The 16,425-nt window shown below is 41.5% G+C and overlaps 1 protein-coding gene and 1 pseudogene across 5 annotated transcripts in view; both read left to right on the forward strand.

Moving 5' to 3' along the window:
• Positions 1 to 15,759, forward strand: part of PRR11 (proline rich 11) — a 30,513-nt gene extending 14,754 nt beyond the window's left edge. For all 5 annotated transcript variants that reach the window (XM_051824803.2, XM_008271202.4, XM_008271203.4 and 2 more), the window contains 6 exons: positions 6,491 to 6,760; positions 7,767 to 7,865; positions 8,559 to 8,671; positions 9,541 to 9,600; positions 9,688 to 9,784; positions 13,208 to 15,759. In XM_051824803.2, coding sequence (XP_051680763.2) covers positions 6,491 to 6,760; positions 7,767 to 7,865; positions 8,559 to 8,671; positions 9,541 to 9,600; positions 9,688 to 9,784; positions 13,208 to 13,291 — 723 coding nt within the window. In that variant the 3' untranslated portion in view covers positions 13,292 to 15,759. The remainder of the gene's footprint in view (positions 1 to 6,490; positions 6,761 to 7,766; positions 7,866 to 8,558; positions 8,672 to 9,540; positions 9,601 to 9,687; positions 9,785 to 13,207) is intronic.
• On the forward strand, positions 13,894 to 15,759 carry LOC138846147 (small ribosomal subunit protein eS27-like; annotated as a pseudogene).
• Positions 15,760 to 16,425: the final 666 nt, after the last annotated feature.

A 16,425-nucleotide genomic window follows, 5' to 3' on the forward strand; every position in this document is an offset into this window, starting at 1 on the left:
AAGCCTACAAAGAAGTGGCTGTTAGGAGTAGGGTGAACAGGTGGGATGATCTGATGGGAGAGTTGGCCTTAGTTTTCCCTTGATGTCAGCTAGTTTTGTCCATATTCATCAGTCAGTGGCATCAAACAATTCAGCTAATCATACATCAGACCAAAAAATAAAAATTAAGGGTCTGTTTCTGGCTTTGTCATGGATAAATGAGGGAGTCATCCATGTCTTCTATAAGTGATACAGAGAAGGACAGTCTTTGTGGAAATCTGTTTCCTAAAACTTAAAAAGATGGGGGAATTTTTTAGCCATCCTTGTTTTTCAGGATCACAGGGCTCAGGACCAAGGCAGAGGATCAGAAAACATTTTTACCTGCTGTTTGTGAAATTTTAAATAACTAGTCAGGCATAAAAATCAAACATTAATGCATGGTAAAAGATATGATAAGCCAAATCAAATAAAAGCTGGGGAAAATATTTGCTCAAATGCCAGGAAAATCATTAATTAATTTTTTGAATATATAAAAACTCCTACAAATTAATAATTTTTAAAAAGACCAACAACTCAATAGTAAAATGGGGAAATAATAGGAAGTGTTTAAACACACACAAAAGAGTACAAACTAGTCATAAATACATGAGTAAAGCTCATTTCATTCAAGAGTGAATCAGAATTGTGTGTGATACAAGGTACAAGACCTCAAATTAAACAAAATAAAAGTTCATTTTTCCCCACCTGAAGACCTTGGAAGAAAGCAATCTAGAGCTGTCACAGGGATCTCACAGACATCAGGCTCCTTCTGTCTTACTGCACCATCTGTAACATACTACCTTGAGATCCAAGACAGCTGAGTGAGCTCCTGCATCATAGATTCATTTTAGGCATCAGAAAGAAAGGAGATTTCCCTGTAGTCACATGGAGAACTTACATTTCATTATAACATAGCTATATAATAGCATGCAGCCCTAAGGAAACCTGGGGAGCTTAGTCCTTTATCTGGATTACAGGATGTCTAGCTAAAAATCAGGTCTCCTATTACTAACAAAAAAGGCAAAAATGTATATGGGTAGACAATTGGTAGTCCCTGCCACATACACAAAACAGATTCAAAATAAACCTCAATAGGTGGGGCCAGTGTTGTGACACAGCAAGTTAAGCCGCTGCTTATAACATGGGCATCCTGCAATTCCCAGCTGCTCAGCCTCTAATTCAGCTCCCTGCTAACGCCAGTGGGAAGGCAGCAGATGACTGCCCAAGTACTTGGGGCCTTACCACCCACATGGGAGACAAGGGTGGACTTTCTGGCTCCTGGCTTCAGCCTGGCCAAGATCTATTTGTTGTGGTCACTCAAGGAGGGAACCAGTAAATGGCTGATCTCTCTCTCTCTCTGTTGCTCTTTCAAATCAGTTAATTTTTTTTTTTTTTTTAAATTCAGTGAGTAACGTTTTAAGTTCAGACCAGCAAAACAAATAAACAAAAAAACAAAAAGTTTGGAGAAATTGGCACACTCTTACATTGTTGAGAAAATCATAAATTAGTAAAATATATATGAGTTATAATTAGGTAATGTCTATGAAAATTTGAAAAATATATCTCAATTGATCTAACAAAATTTTATACGTATATACAAAGTTATTTATTGCTGTGAGATATGAAAAAACCCACTAAATATCAAATAATATATTATTAAATAAATTATTATCTATTCATGCAATGGAATACTATATAACCCTTAAAAAGAATGAGGTAGTTCCATATGTACTAATAAGGTATGATCTTAAGAATACAAGAATAAATGAAACACAGAAATATATGCAGAATCATGTTTATAAGATGTTCCTATGTATGACTTCATATAAATATGTGTTTTGATCATACACAGAAAATGCTTAGTTGAGTGAACATACACATGTAAGTACTGATGTACCCATTAGTGCAAAGAATGCTATTGAAATGTTATTGGCTATCAGTCAGTAACCCAGTGGGAAACAAATAGCACACTCAAGATAATCTGAAGATAATTAGATGGAGGAATTATTTGTAAAAGCATGGACAGGATATAGAGAAATACAGCACCACCCCACATGGCAAGGCAGCTCTCACCACCCCAGGCCTGGCATGGCAAAAGGCTAGGGAGCGTATCAGAACCTGGAGATCCTGGAGTGCTCTCTGGCAGGAGCTGAAATCTCCCTTGAGCCAGTCGGCCTGCAGCATGCCTGACAAGACCCTTCTTCCCCTGCTCTGGTCTCCAGCTGCAAACCAGATGGCCAGGGAGTCCTGCGTTGTGATCTGTGTAGTAAAGCCCAAGAAGGTGTGGGTTCTAACAAGGGTGGGTGGAGGAGAAAAGAGAAAATGATTCACCCCAAAACACAACAAATTGCTAACATTGTTTGCCTTTAGTGATGGACAGTGTATAGCGGGGGTCAGGGTGGGAAGAGACTTGCTTTTTCACAGTACAGCCTTTTTCATCTTCTGGGTTTTGTGCCTTGCATTAACAATATTAACTCATGCATCCCACATCAGAATGTCTGGGTTCAATATCTGGCTCTGGCTCCTGACTCTAGATTCCTGCTAATGTGGTCCCTGTGAGGCAGTAGTGATGGGTTAACTTGTAGTTGTGTCCCTGCCTCCAGCGTGGAAGATAGAAGACCTGGATTCAGTTCCCAGCTCCCAGCTTTGGCCCAGCCCTGACCTGGCTATTGCAGGCACTTGAGTGAACCAGAGGATGAGAAATAAGTAAATGTACAAGAAAATAATATGGCCGGCATCGTGGCTCAATAGGCTAATCCTCCGCCTGTGGCGCTGGCACCCCATGTTCTAGTCCCGGTTGGGGCGCCGGATTCTGTCCCGGTTGCTCCTCTTCCAGTCTAGCTCTATGCTGTGGCCCGGGAGTGCAGTGGAGGATGGCCCAAATGCTTGGGCCCTGCACCCCATGGGAGACCAGGAGAAGCACCTGGCTCCTGCCATCGGATCAGCGCAGTGCACCAGCCACAGCGCGCCGGTTGCAGTGGCCATTGGGGGGTGAACCAATGGAAAAGGAAGACCTTTCTCTCTGTCTCTCTCTCTCACTGTCCACTCTGCCTGTCAAATAAATAAATAAAAAGAAAACAATAAAGGAATTAGTTGTGTGTGATACAAGGTATCACAAATTAATTAGCCAGTTGAGATTTTAGTTCTGGAAGTAAATTCATTGTTATTTTGAATTCCTGTAATTTTATAGCTTTCTTGTCAGCATTTTGCTGCTGGTGACTCTGCAGTGCTTTGAACAGACTTTAGAAAGAAAGCATTTAAAAGTATAGAATGTGCATTGTGTGTGTGTGTATAATGATTCTATAAACCTTCCCTTTTTTCCCTCACCCCTTCAAACTATTTTTTTAAAGATATTATTTATTTATTTGAAAAACAGAATTACAGTGTGAGAGAGAGATCTTTCATCCACTGGTTCACTCCCCAAACGACCACAGTGGCTGGGGTTGGGCTGGACCAAAGCCAGGAGCCTGAACTCCAACCAGGTCCTCCACGTGAGTAGCAGGGGCCCAAGTACTTGGGCTATCTGTCATATTTTAACCCTGAATCACCCATCCAAATTAATTGAGGAAGTTAATTGATATAAAACTACAGAATGAAGCCCATGTTATTTCATTCCCTAAGAATGTTTTAGAAGGCTGTGTCAACCAACTATTTTTATCTACAAGTGAGAGAATCACAATACAACTGATTGGTTTAAGCCTTTTTAACTGATTAAGTCTAGGTTATAGCTGGATCCAGAGACTCAAATGATATTGTCAGAATCCTGGCTCTGCTCCCTTGTTTTGGTTCTGCCTTCTTTTGTATGTTTCTTCTCATGGATTCTGTCCCAGTGGTAGGCACATGGTTGCTGGCAGCCTCAGATTGTTATTTTCATTTCAGAAGAGCGTCAGCAGAGGGAATTTGTCCTGGGTTCTGTAGCCAGCCCTTCAGCGGCTGTCCCACACCACTCATGTGGGCTGAGGGAGGGCAGAGATTGTTCTCCACAGGTGGGCTGACTCCTGCACTCTGCATTGCCCCAGCTCCATGTTAGGTTTGATGTCTCCCTGGCTCCTGATTATGCAGGGCCAACAGAAGACACTGATGATGGACCCTGTGTTCTTTGTGTTGAATCATTTCTCCAACAACGGTTACGGTTGCCTCACTGGTCCTTGCTCCTACCTAAATACAAGGGTACACTTAAATTTATAAAATATATTTTCCATGAACTTTTGGAATACCCCTATAGACACAGATTTCAAATTTTTTTCCACCAAAGTAAGTTTATCCTTTAATTCCATCTGCTAAGATCTTTTGTAGTGTCCCTCAGACATTCTTCTGGTTTCTTGAGTCTCTGGGTACAGCTGGCTCCAGACCTGTGGGTTTACCACCTCTGCTTTGTCTCTCCAGCCTCAGGGTGCTAGTGGCTTCCTGTTGTGAATCCCTGGCCTGCCTCACAGTCCCCTTCCATTGCATGAGTAATCAGTTTCCTTTATCATATTCCCCCTCTTCTAAATACTTCAAGTGATTTCTATTTTTTTGACTCATGCATTAAGTTAAAAAAAAAAAAAAAAAACTCTAAATATCTACAGCAAACTCCCCTAAAGACCCTGTTCTCAGCCTTGTGTGCTTGGTCTGGAGAGAAGCTTTAGGGATTCTACCTTTGCTCATGGAATTTGTAGCTCAAGAGGAGCTAGCCGGGGCCGGCATTGTGGCCTAGCGGGAAAAGCTGCTACCTGCAATGCCAGCGGCATCGATATGAGTGCCAGTTCATGTCCAGGCTGCTTCACTTTCAACCCAGCTCACTGCTAATGATCGGGGAAAAACAGCAGAAGATAGACCAAGTATTTGGGCTCCTTCTACCCATATGGAAGACCTGGGTGAAGCTCCTGGCTCCTGACTTCTGCCTGGCCCAGCCCTGGCCATTGCAGCCATCAGGGGTGGTGAAGTAGTGGATGGAAGATCACTCTGTTTATCCCTCTCTCTCTGTAACTCTGATTTTCAAATAAAGTAAAACTCTTAAAAAAAAAAAAAAAAAGAAGAAGAAGAAGAAGAAGAACTAGCCAAGGGAGGAAACGGCAAGTCATTTCATTTCTCTGGTGCTCAATTTCTGCATCTGTAAAATGCCATTTGTAGGGAGTAGATGAATGGTGACTTCCAAAAAGTCACATTTAAATTCCAATTCTAGGAATCTGTATACATTACCTTATTTGGGGAAAAAGGGTCTCTGCTAGTGTGGTTAAGTTAAGGATTTTGAGATGAAACCAAGGAAAGCTGACAGGTTTCAGAAGCTGGGAAAAGCAAGGAACGGCTTCTCCCCTAGAGCCTTGGGAGAAGCACAGCCCGGCAGACACCTTGATGTGGGACTCTGAGCCTCCAGCCCTGTGAGAAAATAAATTTGGATCATTTAAAACCTTTGTTAGGGCAGCCATGGGGTCATGGTGTTCCTTTCCTGGGGCTGCTGTAGTCACCACCGCCTGGGTGAGCGCCTTAACCCCTCTCTCCCCCTTCTCTGCTCTTCTGTTATAAATGTGACCAAGCCCTCCACCATATCCCCCTATTTCATGTACTCTGGGTGGTTTTATTGCTTTATTGTCTCACAGTTGAGGTGAGAAGTATGAGGGGCAGGCAGGCCTGTCCCTTTTGGCTAGCAGATGGCCACCTTCCTGCTGTGTCCTCACCCGGTCTGTTCTCTCTGCATACCTACATGTCCTCCTATTATAAGAACTCCAGGTTGATTGGATTGGAACCCACCCCAATGGCCTCATTTCAGAGGCCCTGTATTTCCCATACAGTCACATTCTGAGGTGCTGAAGACTAAGACTTCGGGAGAGGAATGCTGGGGCACACAATTCAGCCCTCGCCAGCCCAGGTCCCAGCCCCTCGGCCTCTCCATGGGTTCCTAAAACATGCAGTGTTCTTGAGTGCAGTGGGTATTCTTCCCAGAAGGGAACTCTTCCGCTAGTCCCCTCCCCTGCTAAGTCTCAATTCAACCTGGAGGTCATGGCTGAAAATCTCCAAGCCTCCAGCTGTTCATGCTCAGGGCACACTTCATTGCTCTTAGGGAGGTTTTGTTTATTCTCTTTTGATTATGGTTGTGCATGTTTAATGTCTCACTGGAGTGTCAGCTCCATGATGTAATAATGGACAGGGCTCACTTTATACCCTCAGTAGCTGGCATATAAACTCATACAAAACAAATATATATACATAAGGCAGTTTCAAAAATTAGTGGAAAATGAAATTAAAATATATTTTAATATTTAATATTTAAATATGTGTTGGTGGAAGTTTCCACCAACATCTTGAAGTCTCCTTGTATATAAATGAACAAATGAAATGAAGAAACCCAGGGTCATTAAATGAGGAAGTATTATAAAGCACGTAGTACAAGGGGGAAGCATTCAATCTATGGTAGCTCTAATGTTGATAACTCTCAACCAGAAGAACCAAATTCACCTGTTAGTCACTTGCCAAATGTATTGTTTTCTTCCAGACTGTCTCAAGAAATTCTTCCTGTTCAAACTGTGGTCACATGTGTCTCAGGAGTGGTAAACTTATACAAGTGCCTGCCCCTGCGCTAACCAAGCCTGGAGAATGCCAAGCTATACTTCCTACCACACTGCCACAGCCAGCGGGCCACCCTCCGCCCCCGCCCCCGCCTCCTCCCCCGCCCCCGCCTCCCCCGCCCCCTCCCCTCCCACCTCCTCCGATCCCCCTGGCACCTTTGCTGTTCAGAAAATCTGATCGCACTAAAGCACTTCAGGTAGGACACTACCTAGTACGGGTGTGTTCGGGTCTGTGTGTACTCAGGAGTAAAGCTCATTGATCTTTTAGGGCTGAGGGCTTGATCAGGAAGACTACATTGTGTTCTGATGCCATGGCTTACTAGTGTTAATTGTTTTGTTTTTAAAACTCAGTACTTGTGAATTTACAAATGTTGGATTTAGGAATAATGAAAGTGATTTTTAACCCTTTCTGTCGCTCTGCCTTTCAAACCAATAAAATAAATAATTTTTAAAGGTGGGAGGCAGTGGGTGTTTGGCCTGTTGGTTAAGACACTGGTTAAGACACCCATATCCGAGTGCCTAAGTTCAAGTCCCGATTCAACCTTCCAAATAATGCACACCTTATTAGGCAGCAGGTCATAGCTCAAGTACTTGGGTCCCTGCTACCCACGTGGGACACACAGATGGGGTTCCAGGCTCCTGGCTTTGGCCTGACCTAGCCCTATCTGTTGTTGGCAATTGGGGAATAAACCAGCAGACGGAAGATCTCTGTGTTTCTCTCTCTCTCTCTCTCTCTCTCTCTCTCTGTTTCTCTCTTTGTGTCGACATTTCAAATTAATAATAATAAAAGAATGAAAAATGAAACAAAAACATTAAAATAGATATGTTAAATCTAGAGCTACTATTCTATTTGCCCTAGTCCATATCTCTCGGACTATACATTCATCTCTCTACATAATTCAAGCAACACTTTGTTTCAATCCGAATAACTCCTCCAATTCCTGTCTTACTAGAAGATGCATTATTGCAGAGAGCTAGCCCATCTCTTAGTTACTATTGACATTTTGATGAATTTTTTTCAATAAGCTTAATATTCATGGGTACTGAAATAGGATCATTCTTGGTTTAGTGGAATTTGATAGGTTCCTAACGTAAATTACAGTTAGACCTTAACTCCTGAGTTTTTAAAAATTAGATTTACATTTGTATTTTACTAGATGTCTTGGTTGCAATTTTAATTCTCACCTCTCCATGTGTCTTAAGTCAGGACCATTAAAAAAAGATAGACCCATGCAGATCACAGTTAAAGATCTACTGAATGTGAAATTAAAGAAGACACCAAGTTTTGATGAAAGAAGGAAGGTAAGTTGTCATTGACCATATACATGGTGTTTCTGCTTTTAACTTGGATGCCCCTTTATGGAAAATAAATGTGGGGTCAGCATTGTGGCACAGTGGTTTACCACTGCTTGCAACGGCAGCATCCCATATCAAAGTGCCAGTTTGAGTCTTGGCTGCTCAGCTTCTGATACAGCTTCCTGCTAATGCACCTTGGAAGGCAGTCATGATGGCCCGAGTACTTGGACCCATGCTACCCATGTGGGAGACCAGGATAGAATTCTTGGCTTCTGGCTTCTACTTGGCTGTTGTGGCCATTCGGAGAATGAACTATCAGATGGAAAATCCTCTCTCTCTCTCTCTCCATTTCAAATAAATAAATACATTTTTATACATATATCTTTAAAAAAATATAAGCTTAAGCCTGTGAATAGAAGTCACCAAATTAAGTATTGACGTTTTATTTTAGTAAAGTTTTTTTTATCTCCTCAACAAAATAGGGCTACCCCAAAATTATTTAATTAGATAATGTTATCTACCAACTATTACTCCTAAGAGGTAGAGATATTCTTTGAAACTGTGGACTAAAAATTGATTAGAGTAGTGGATCTATCTTACACAAACTTAGCACTCAACTGTTTACTGTTTCATCATGTTTAGATTTTGAGCTTATATTTTAAAATGTGTTTTTAATAATATCTTATTTTATGATTAAAGCTTGAGCCATCACCAAAGTCACGGAACCCACTAGTCACTGTCTCTGACCTGCAGCGTGTTACCCTGAAACCTAACTCCAAAGTCTTGTCATCTCGAGTCACAAATGTCCTGATGTAAGGAACTGCACAGTGTTATGCTCTCCTGCTACTTAAATGGTTTTTTGCCTATTTCTAACTTTAAAAATTATATGTTCTCCCTGTTGAAAAACCAAAATCTACAGAAAATCTTAAAGAAGAAAACCAGAAGCATCTAAACCATCCTACCAGTGGAGACAGCCATGTTGTTTATCATTATAGTCTTTCCTTGACATATACCCACTCATCTGCATTTCAAAGAGCTGTTTGTTGTAAGACACATTATTGAATTCATAATGGATTCTGGAAGAAAAAGAAACATGTCCAAGAATTTTTTTAATAGCCTGACTTCAAAAATAAAATAGGAAAATTAGTGTGTCTTGGAATCCAGGAAATAAGGGTGTGTGTGTGTGTGTACATGTGCTTGCAACAGTATATTATAGATATAGAAACAGTTATAGTTTTTCCCTCTTACTATGTCATAAACTTTCCCTGTCTTATTAAAAATTAACTTAAAGTATCACTTTTATTTCTTTAATACATACAGTTCAATATATATAAATTTCATAAATTAGACTCATCTGAGAGATTTAGGTTATTTCTTTTACTCTTCAATGAACATCTCTATCTATCATCTATGTTTATGGCTGAGGTTTTTTTTTAATAGGGTGGATTCTTATGCATATAATTACTAGCTCAAGAACTTTCACTTATTAGAATGGTTATATATCATCTTACGCTCCCATCAGAATCTACTGCTATTTTTTAATGTAACAAATGGAGCTACTCTTTAGGAAGTTGCCTATAATAATGACTGCTTTGCTTAAGAAATAAACTGATAGAAATGGTAAATTCTAATTTTTAGATCTTCATTTTTTTAATATGTTTTTATATTTTTCTTTTATCAGAACTCCTGGTAAGAGCCAGCTTGATCTACGGAAACTGCTTAGAAAAGTCAATGTAGAGAGGTAACATGCACTCTCTGGGTTTATTTTCTAAGTCCATTTGAAAGGCTGGCATAAAACATAACCCTTAATCTTTTCATCACTTTGCAGGAGTCCAGGTGGAACTCCTCTTACCAATAAAGAAAATATGGACACAGGAACTGGACTGACTCCAGTAATGACCCGGGCCTTGAGGAGAAAATTTCAGGTAAACTTTTAGGAAAAAAAAAATGGGCCGGCGCTGCGGCTCACTAGGCTAATCCTCCGCCTTGCGGCGCCAGCACACCGGGTTCTAGTCCCGGTCGGGGCGCTGGATTCTGTCCCGGTTGCCCCTCTTCCAGGCCAGCTCTCTGCTGTGGCCAGGGAGTGCAGTGGAGGATGGCCTAAGTGCTTGGGCCCTGCACCCCATGGGAGACCAGGGTAAGTACCTGGCTCCTGCCATCAGATCATCTCGGTGCGCCGGCTGCAGCGCGCCAGCCGCAGCAGCCATTGGAGGGTGAACCAATGGCAAAGGAAGACCTTTCTCTCTCTCTCTCTCTCTCACTGTCCACTCTGCATGTCAAAAAAATAAAAAAATAAAAAAAAAAGGGCTTCTTTTCTAGAGCTCTAATTTTTGTATCTTCATTTATATATATATATATAATTTGTATAACTTTTTTCTGTAAACCAGCTTTCTTAATAATGTGTAAATAGTGCCTTATGTTTTGCAAAGCAACTTCATATTTAGGTTTCATAGGATCCTATCAGATAGTAGCTAGGATTATCATCTCTACTCCCTATCTACAAATATCTGATTTTATTAATTCCTTTAATAAGTATTTAGTAAGTTCTTCCTGTGTGCCAGGCATTGTGCTATAGTGCGAGGTACATAGTGGTAAGCAAAAGACATACCTACTGTCTTGAAGCTTTCATTCTAGTGGATAAAACAGACATATAATCAAATAATCCCGTATTTATATGATTTTATACTGCTGTAAGTGCTGTGAAAGGAAGGAAAAAGATTGTGTAGAAGCTCAAAGAGGAACTTGATCTGGTCTGGTTGACCCAGGAAGATTCCCTTAGGAAGTGGTGATGCTTAAGGTGAGAGGTGAAGCATGAAAGGGTGAATAGATTTATCTATGAGCCAACCATAAATGTCAGGGAGGAGGGAATTTTAGGCAAAGGTATAGCTTATGCCAGAGTCCTGGGCAAGGAGGATTGTGGCCCATCCAAAGAACTGAAAAGTGACCCACGTGGCTGTAACATAGAGAGCCCGAGAGTAGTGAAAGATGGGGATGGAGATGGAGATGGAGATGGAGATAGGAGTCAGCCCACACAGGCTTGACTTCACACACCTTTCCTCTTTGCCACCTGCATATATGACTCACACACCAAAATTCAGGAGATGGCTGGCCCTGGGGTGCTTCTTCCAAACGTATTTGCCTTAGTCGTCTTCGTGATCACCTCTATCATCAGATCTGTGAGGAGCAGCCCATCTTCTACCACCTTTCCAGAGTGCTGGGACACAGAGCTGCTGGCCTCTTTGGCCTTGAACCTCATGTTTCCTTCTTCCTCTGCAGCAGAAACATACCACAGACTGACATTCTGACATCCCAGTGCTGTTTTCTCTTTATTCACTCCTTAAGAATCAGTACCTGGCCGGTGCCGCGGCTCAATAGGCTAATCCTCCGCCTAGCGGCGCCAGCACACTGGGTTCTAGTCCCGGTCGGGGCTCCGGATTCTGTCCCGGTTGCCCCTCTTCCAGGCCAGCTCTCTGCTGTGGCCAGGGAGTGCAGTGGAGGATGGCCCAAGTGCTTGGGCCCTGTACCCCATGGGAGACCAGGAGAAGCACCTGGCTCCTGCCTTCGGATCAGCGCAGTGCGCCGGCCGCAGCATAGCCAGCCGTGGCAGCCATTGGAGAGTGAACCAACGGCAAAGGAAGACCTTTCTGTCTCTCTCTCACTGTCCACTCTGCCTGTCAAAAAAAAAAAAAAAAAAAAAAGAATCAGTACCTTTTGGGGGACAGCTTGGTCTCCCTCTTGCCAGTCAGCTTGGCTCTCCTGTGCCCTGCATGGCTTTCTATGGAGGGATCTCCAAGTTCCTCTCTATGAGCACTCAGTAGAAGTCTACCCAGTCACATTCCTCAGTGACACAAAGTTGTGAAGGGCGGGGCAGAGGGGACCAGTCCTCACTAAAGGGCTTAGGTCCTTCTTAGGTCCCTGTTGAACTATAGGATGCTTGTTGTCCCTACCCTACTCCATATCTAGTACCGTGATGTGGAATCTATGGATGCTGTGTTCCCCGAAACCCACATCCAGGGAACATGTCTAGGAAAAGTTGTTAGATGTAGGATGGCTTCTCCCACCCTGCTCTTAGGCTTCCTGTCTCCTTTAAGTCTGAAGCAGTAGTGTCAGTTGGGTTTTGTATTTGACTATAGGTACAGAAATCTGACTACAGTGGCTTAATCAAATTGAGACATGTTCTTCTTCCCTAAATATTCCTTTGGGAAATAGGAAGTCCACAATGAATACAACAGCTTTACCACATCATCACTGCTCTTTCATCCTTAATGTGTGGGTTTTGTCTTCATGCTTCAGAATGGCTCTACTTCCTGAAGACTCAAGTACACATTGCAGACAAGAGGAAAAAAGCAAAAGTCAAATAATATGTTAGAAGCTCTATCAAAAAATGTGTAATTATGTCACAGAAGATGGGGAAAAGTGTGTGTGTGTGTGTGTGTGTAAGATTTATTTATTTACTTTTATTTTATTTTTTTGATAGGCAGAGTTAGACAGTAAGAGAGAGAGACAGAGAGAAAGGTCTTCCTTTTTCCGTTGGTTCACCCCCCAGGTGGCTGCTATGGCAGGTGCGTTGCACCAATCCGAAGCCAGAAGCCAGGTGCTTCCTCCTGGTCTCCCATGGGGGTGCAGAGCCCGAGGACCTGGGCCATCCTCTATTGCCCTCCCGGGCCACAGCAGAGAGCCAGACTGGAAGAGGAGCAACCAGGACAGAATCCGGCGCCCCAACCGGAACTAGAACCCGGGGTGCCGGTGCTGCAGGTGGAGGATTAGCCTAGTGAGCCATGGCGCTGGCCAAGATTTATTTATTTGAAAGGCAGAGCTACAAAGCAGGGTCAGGGGGAGAAATAAAGAGAGAGAGACATTGGTCTTCCATCCTGTGGTTCACTCCCAAATGTCCACAGCAGCCAGGGCTGGGCCAGGCTGAAGTCTGGAGCCAGGAGCTTCCTGTGCATCTCCCACATGGGTGGCAGGGGCCCAAGCACTTGGGTCATCCTCCACTATTTTTCCCAAGCCATTAGCAGATTGTTGGGTCAGAAACAGAGCAGCTGGGACTTGAACCAATGCCCATATGGGATGCCAGCACTGCAGGTAGTGGCTTTACTGCTACACCACAATACCAGTCCCAGAAAAGTAGTTTTTAAAAATTGTATGTGACTGGGAAGTATCACTATGTTCCTAAATCTGTATATATGAAATTTGTATACCTTAAATTATAAAAAGGTTTATTTTTAAAAAATGTATGTGATTCTGCTCTCTAAAAAATGTACAGTCTGTTAATGAGGAAGAAGGAGAATTGTGCTGAGCACAGGAACATAATTCACATTCTGACTGGGACTTCTTTTTTTTCATAGCTGGCTCACCCTAGAAGCCCAACTCAAACTCTGCAGCTTTCTCCAAGCAGCTTTGATGAACAAACTGAGGCCAACTCTGCCTGACTCCATGTAATATAATCCATAAGCTGTATGGAGAAAATCACCTGAATCCATTTTCTGTGTAGGAGGGTATATGTAAATATATCATTCCATTGGAAGAATTCGAGTATGTATGGAACACACACACACACTCTGGTGTAAAAGTGTGTATCTGGTTGGATATTCTCTAGTTATGCATTGTCAGTAAAAGAACCAGATGAGAAAACACAGTCTTTCATCTTGGAATTACCCAATGTAAGTTAAAGAGGTTGTTCAAATTAGCTAGATAACTCTAGTTTGTACTGTACAGGTGCAGTCACGACATTAAGAAAATAGCCTGTCTCCTATTCATCCTGGATATTCTAGGGTAATTGAAAAAATAAGTATTTTAGCCTATAAGGCTTACGCATTCATTTCTACACATTTGAAAAGGTCCTCTATGTTTTATTTATATAGTTGTTCTGTAAACAATTAAGAGGTAAGACCATATACAATCCAAAAGAATTTGACACAAAAGGTCCAATGTCACCTTCAAAATTAGAATGCACTGGAAGTGGATGGCCAGGACCTGATTGCCTGCTGCTTGCTAAGGGTGTAGCCTGTGTGATCGAGATAAGCTGGGCTTTATGCCTTTGGCTAAAGATTTGCTACATCCATCCTTGAAGGAGGAAAGGAAAAAAACATAAAAGAAATGACTTGTTCAAAGTCCAAATCCTTATTTTATGGGTGTAAAGTGCTCAGGTTGCCAAAAGATTACTACGATTTTCAGACGTGCTCACACAGAGGTTCTTTGTGTAGGTTGTGCAACAGTGTTGTGGCAGCCTACAAGGAGGAAAGGCCAGACTCACAGAAGGGTGTTGCTCTGGAAGAAAGCAACATTAATCGTCCATACAACTTCCCTAATCTGTGTTTCCTCCTAGAAAACTTTAGCCTAAGTTCAATAATTCTAGCATATCTATCAAGATAAAGTAATTGTGTTTGATTTTGTAGGGTGTACAATAATGATCTCCTATTTTTGGTGTCAGTTTTCAACAACATTTTGATTATGGACAAAAAATTAAAGATCATTTCTAGCACCTTAGGTAGGTAGTTTTATCCAGCTACTGAAGTCTAAGATATTCCTCACTTTTGTACCTGCTGTCCACATTCAGCTAAATGAAAACGTCCAGAAGCCGTCAGCATGAGCCTTCTGTTTTCCACAATGCATTGCCAAGGATTGTCTGAAGTCTGTAGCAGCTTCCCTGTCCTCACCAGTCTGTGTGTTCCATCATCGCAGTAATGCATTGGATTCTTTCCTGCCAGTCAAGGGTTGCCAGATTTAGCCAATAAGAATACAAGAATTAAATGTGAACTTCAGAGAAGCCACAGATAACTTTTAAGTCTAAATGTGTCCCATTAAACAAAAAAAATTACTGTATGTCCTACATATTATATGGCACATATTTATACTTAAGCAATTATTTATTGTTCACATTTAACTGGACATTCTGTGTTTCACATAGCAGCCTTATCAGTCAGTCCCCTACAAAGTTACCAAAGCTTCCTGAAAGCCAGATGTGTCTACCTAGCAGTGGGCAATAATACTGTGACCTCTGCCAGGATCCTCATCACATATGGACCAAGTATCTGGAGGGAAAACTCATCGTAGTGAGTGGGACTGAAGGCACAGGATTTGCTGGGATGTGATATCCTCTGCAGTCAAGGAAAGGACAGCAGCTTCTGACTGGTGGGATTCAAAGGGTTCAGATCTTTACTGAACTTCCTAATCTAACAGGAAACAGCTACACACATGAGGTCCTTGAAATAGCCTCAGGTCTGCATTTCTAATAAATGCCTATAATTCCACAGAAAAATATTGCATTGAGATGCCAAATAGAGTGTTGTTAGAAAGTCACCAGGCTAGATCGCAGACCTAGGGACAGTGTCTAGCACCTAAGAGGCAGGCCAGTTTATAAGACCCTTAGTTAACGTTTACAACATTCATGGATGAAAATTAAATCCTGAAGTTGATAGGTATCAGTTTCTTGTAAAGTTGTTTCTTTTTGAAACCTGCTAGCTATACTTATATTTTGTGGGATTAAAGGGAATGGTCACTGAGAATAAGGCAACTCAGTATTTATAATTTTTATGGTATACTTATAATGTTCATAATCTCAATAAACAACCATGTACTGTTATCAATTTAATCTAAATGTTTTGACCATTCTTGTGGGATAAAGATTTGTAAGAAAAGTGCTATAGAATTCATATCGATAAACAGCTGCTACTGCCCTTATGCCAGTATTAAAATGTGTTCTACTCTGTATGTTTTTCTAATTTTTATGAGAGATTTTATTTTGTAACCATATGAGTGCCCTGTAAATGCTGTGGCTTCGTTAAACTCTTGTGCCTCATCCCCCCAATGTTTATTTTGGGTCTGAATGACAACCAGAGAATGTAAGCAGCCAAGGTGCATCTGATTCTGTTTTTAAATAAAGATTAAGAAAACTTGATTTTTCTTTTTTAACACTTTTACTAGAAATGTAACACACCTATAAACTGCATAAAACATAAAAATTAACAAATTATAAAGCAAGCACTTGTGTAACCACCAAGAAATAGACATCAAACACCTTCAGAAGCTTTGCCTGTCTCCCTCCCCTTTTACAATCCCTTTTCTAAGTAACCACTGACCTCCATGTTTCAGTATTTCCTTGCTTTTACCCGCTAAGTATGCTTCCCTAAATGTCATGTTTTATTTAAAAATTTATTTAAATTTGTTTTCATTTTATTAGAGAGACAAAGACAGATATCTCCTTGCAGGGGCTGGGGCTGGGCCAGGCTGAATTCAGGATATGGTAATCAATCTGTGTCTCCCACGTGGTGTTAGGGATCCTAACCTTCCAGGGTATACATTGGCAGGAAGGTAGAATTGGAAGTGGAGCTGAGACTTGAACTTGGCATTCCAATATGGGTTGCAAGCATCCAGAGCACAGTCAAAAGCCTGTCCCTATTTTGCTTGCTTTTCGATTCTATATAAATAGAGCCTTGTAGTATAGATTCTTTTGTTTCTCATTTCTTTCTATCAGTATTTTTTTTACCAGAAAATAAACACCAACTTTATTGATATAATAGCAATAGAAAGGCTTTTCAGTTTCTCAGAAGAAAACTAACATGGA

Source organism: Oryctolagus cuniculus, chromosome 17 (assembly GCF_964237555.1).
Source record: "Oryctolagus cuniculus chromosome 17, mOryCun1.1, whole genome shotgun sequence".
Lineage (NCBI taxonomy): Eukaryota > Metazoa > Chordata > Mammalia > Lagomorpha > Leporidae > Oryctolagus > Oryctolagus cuniculus.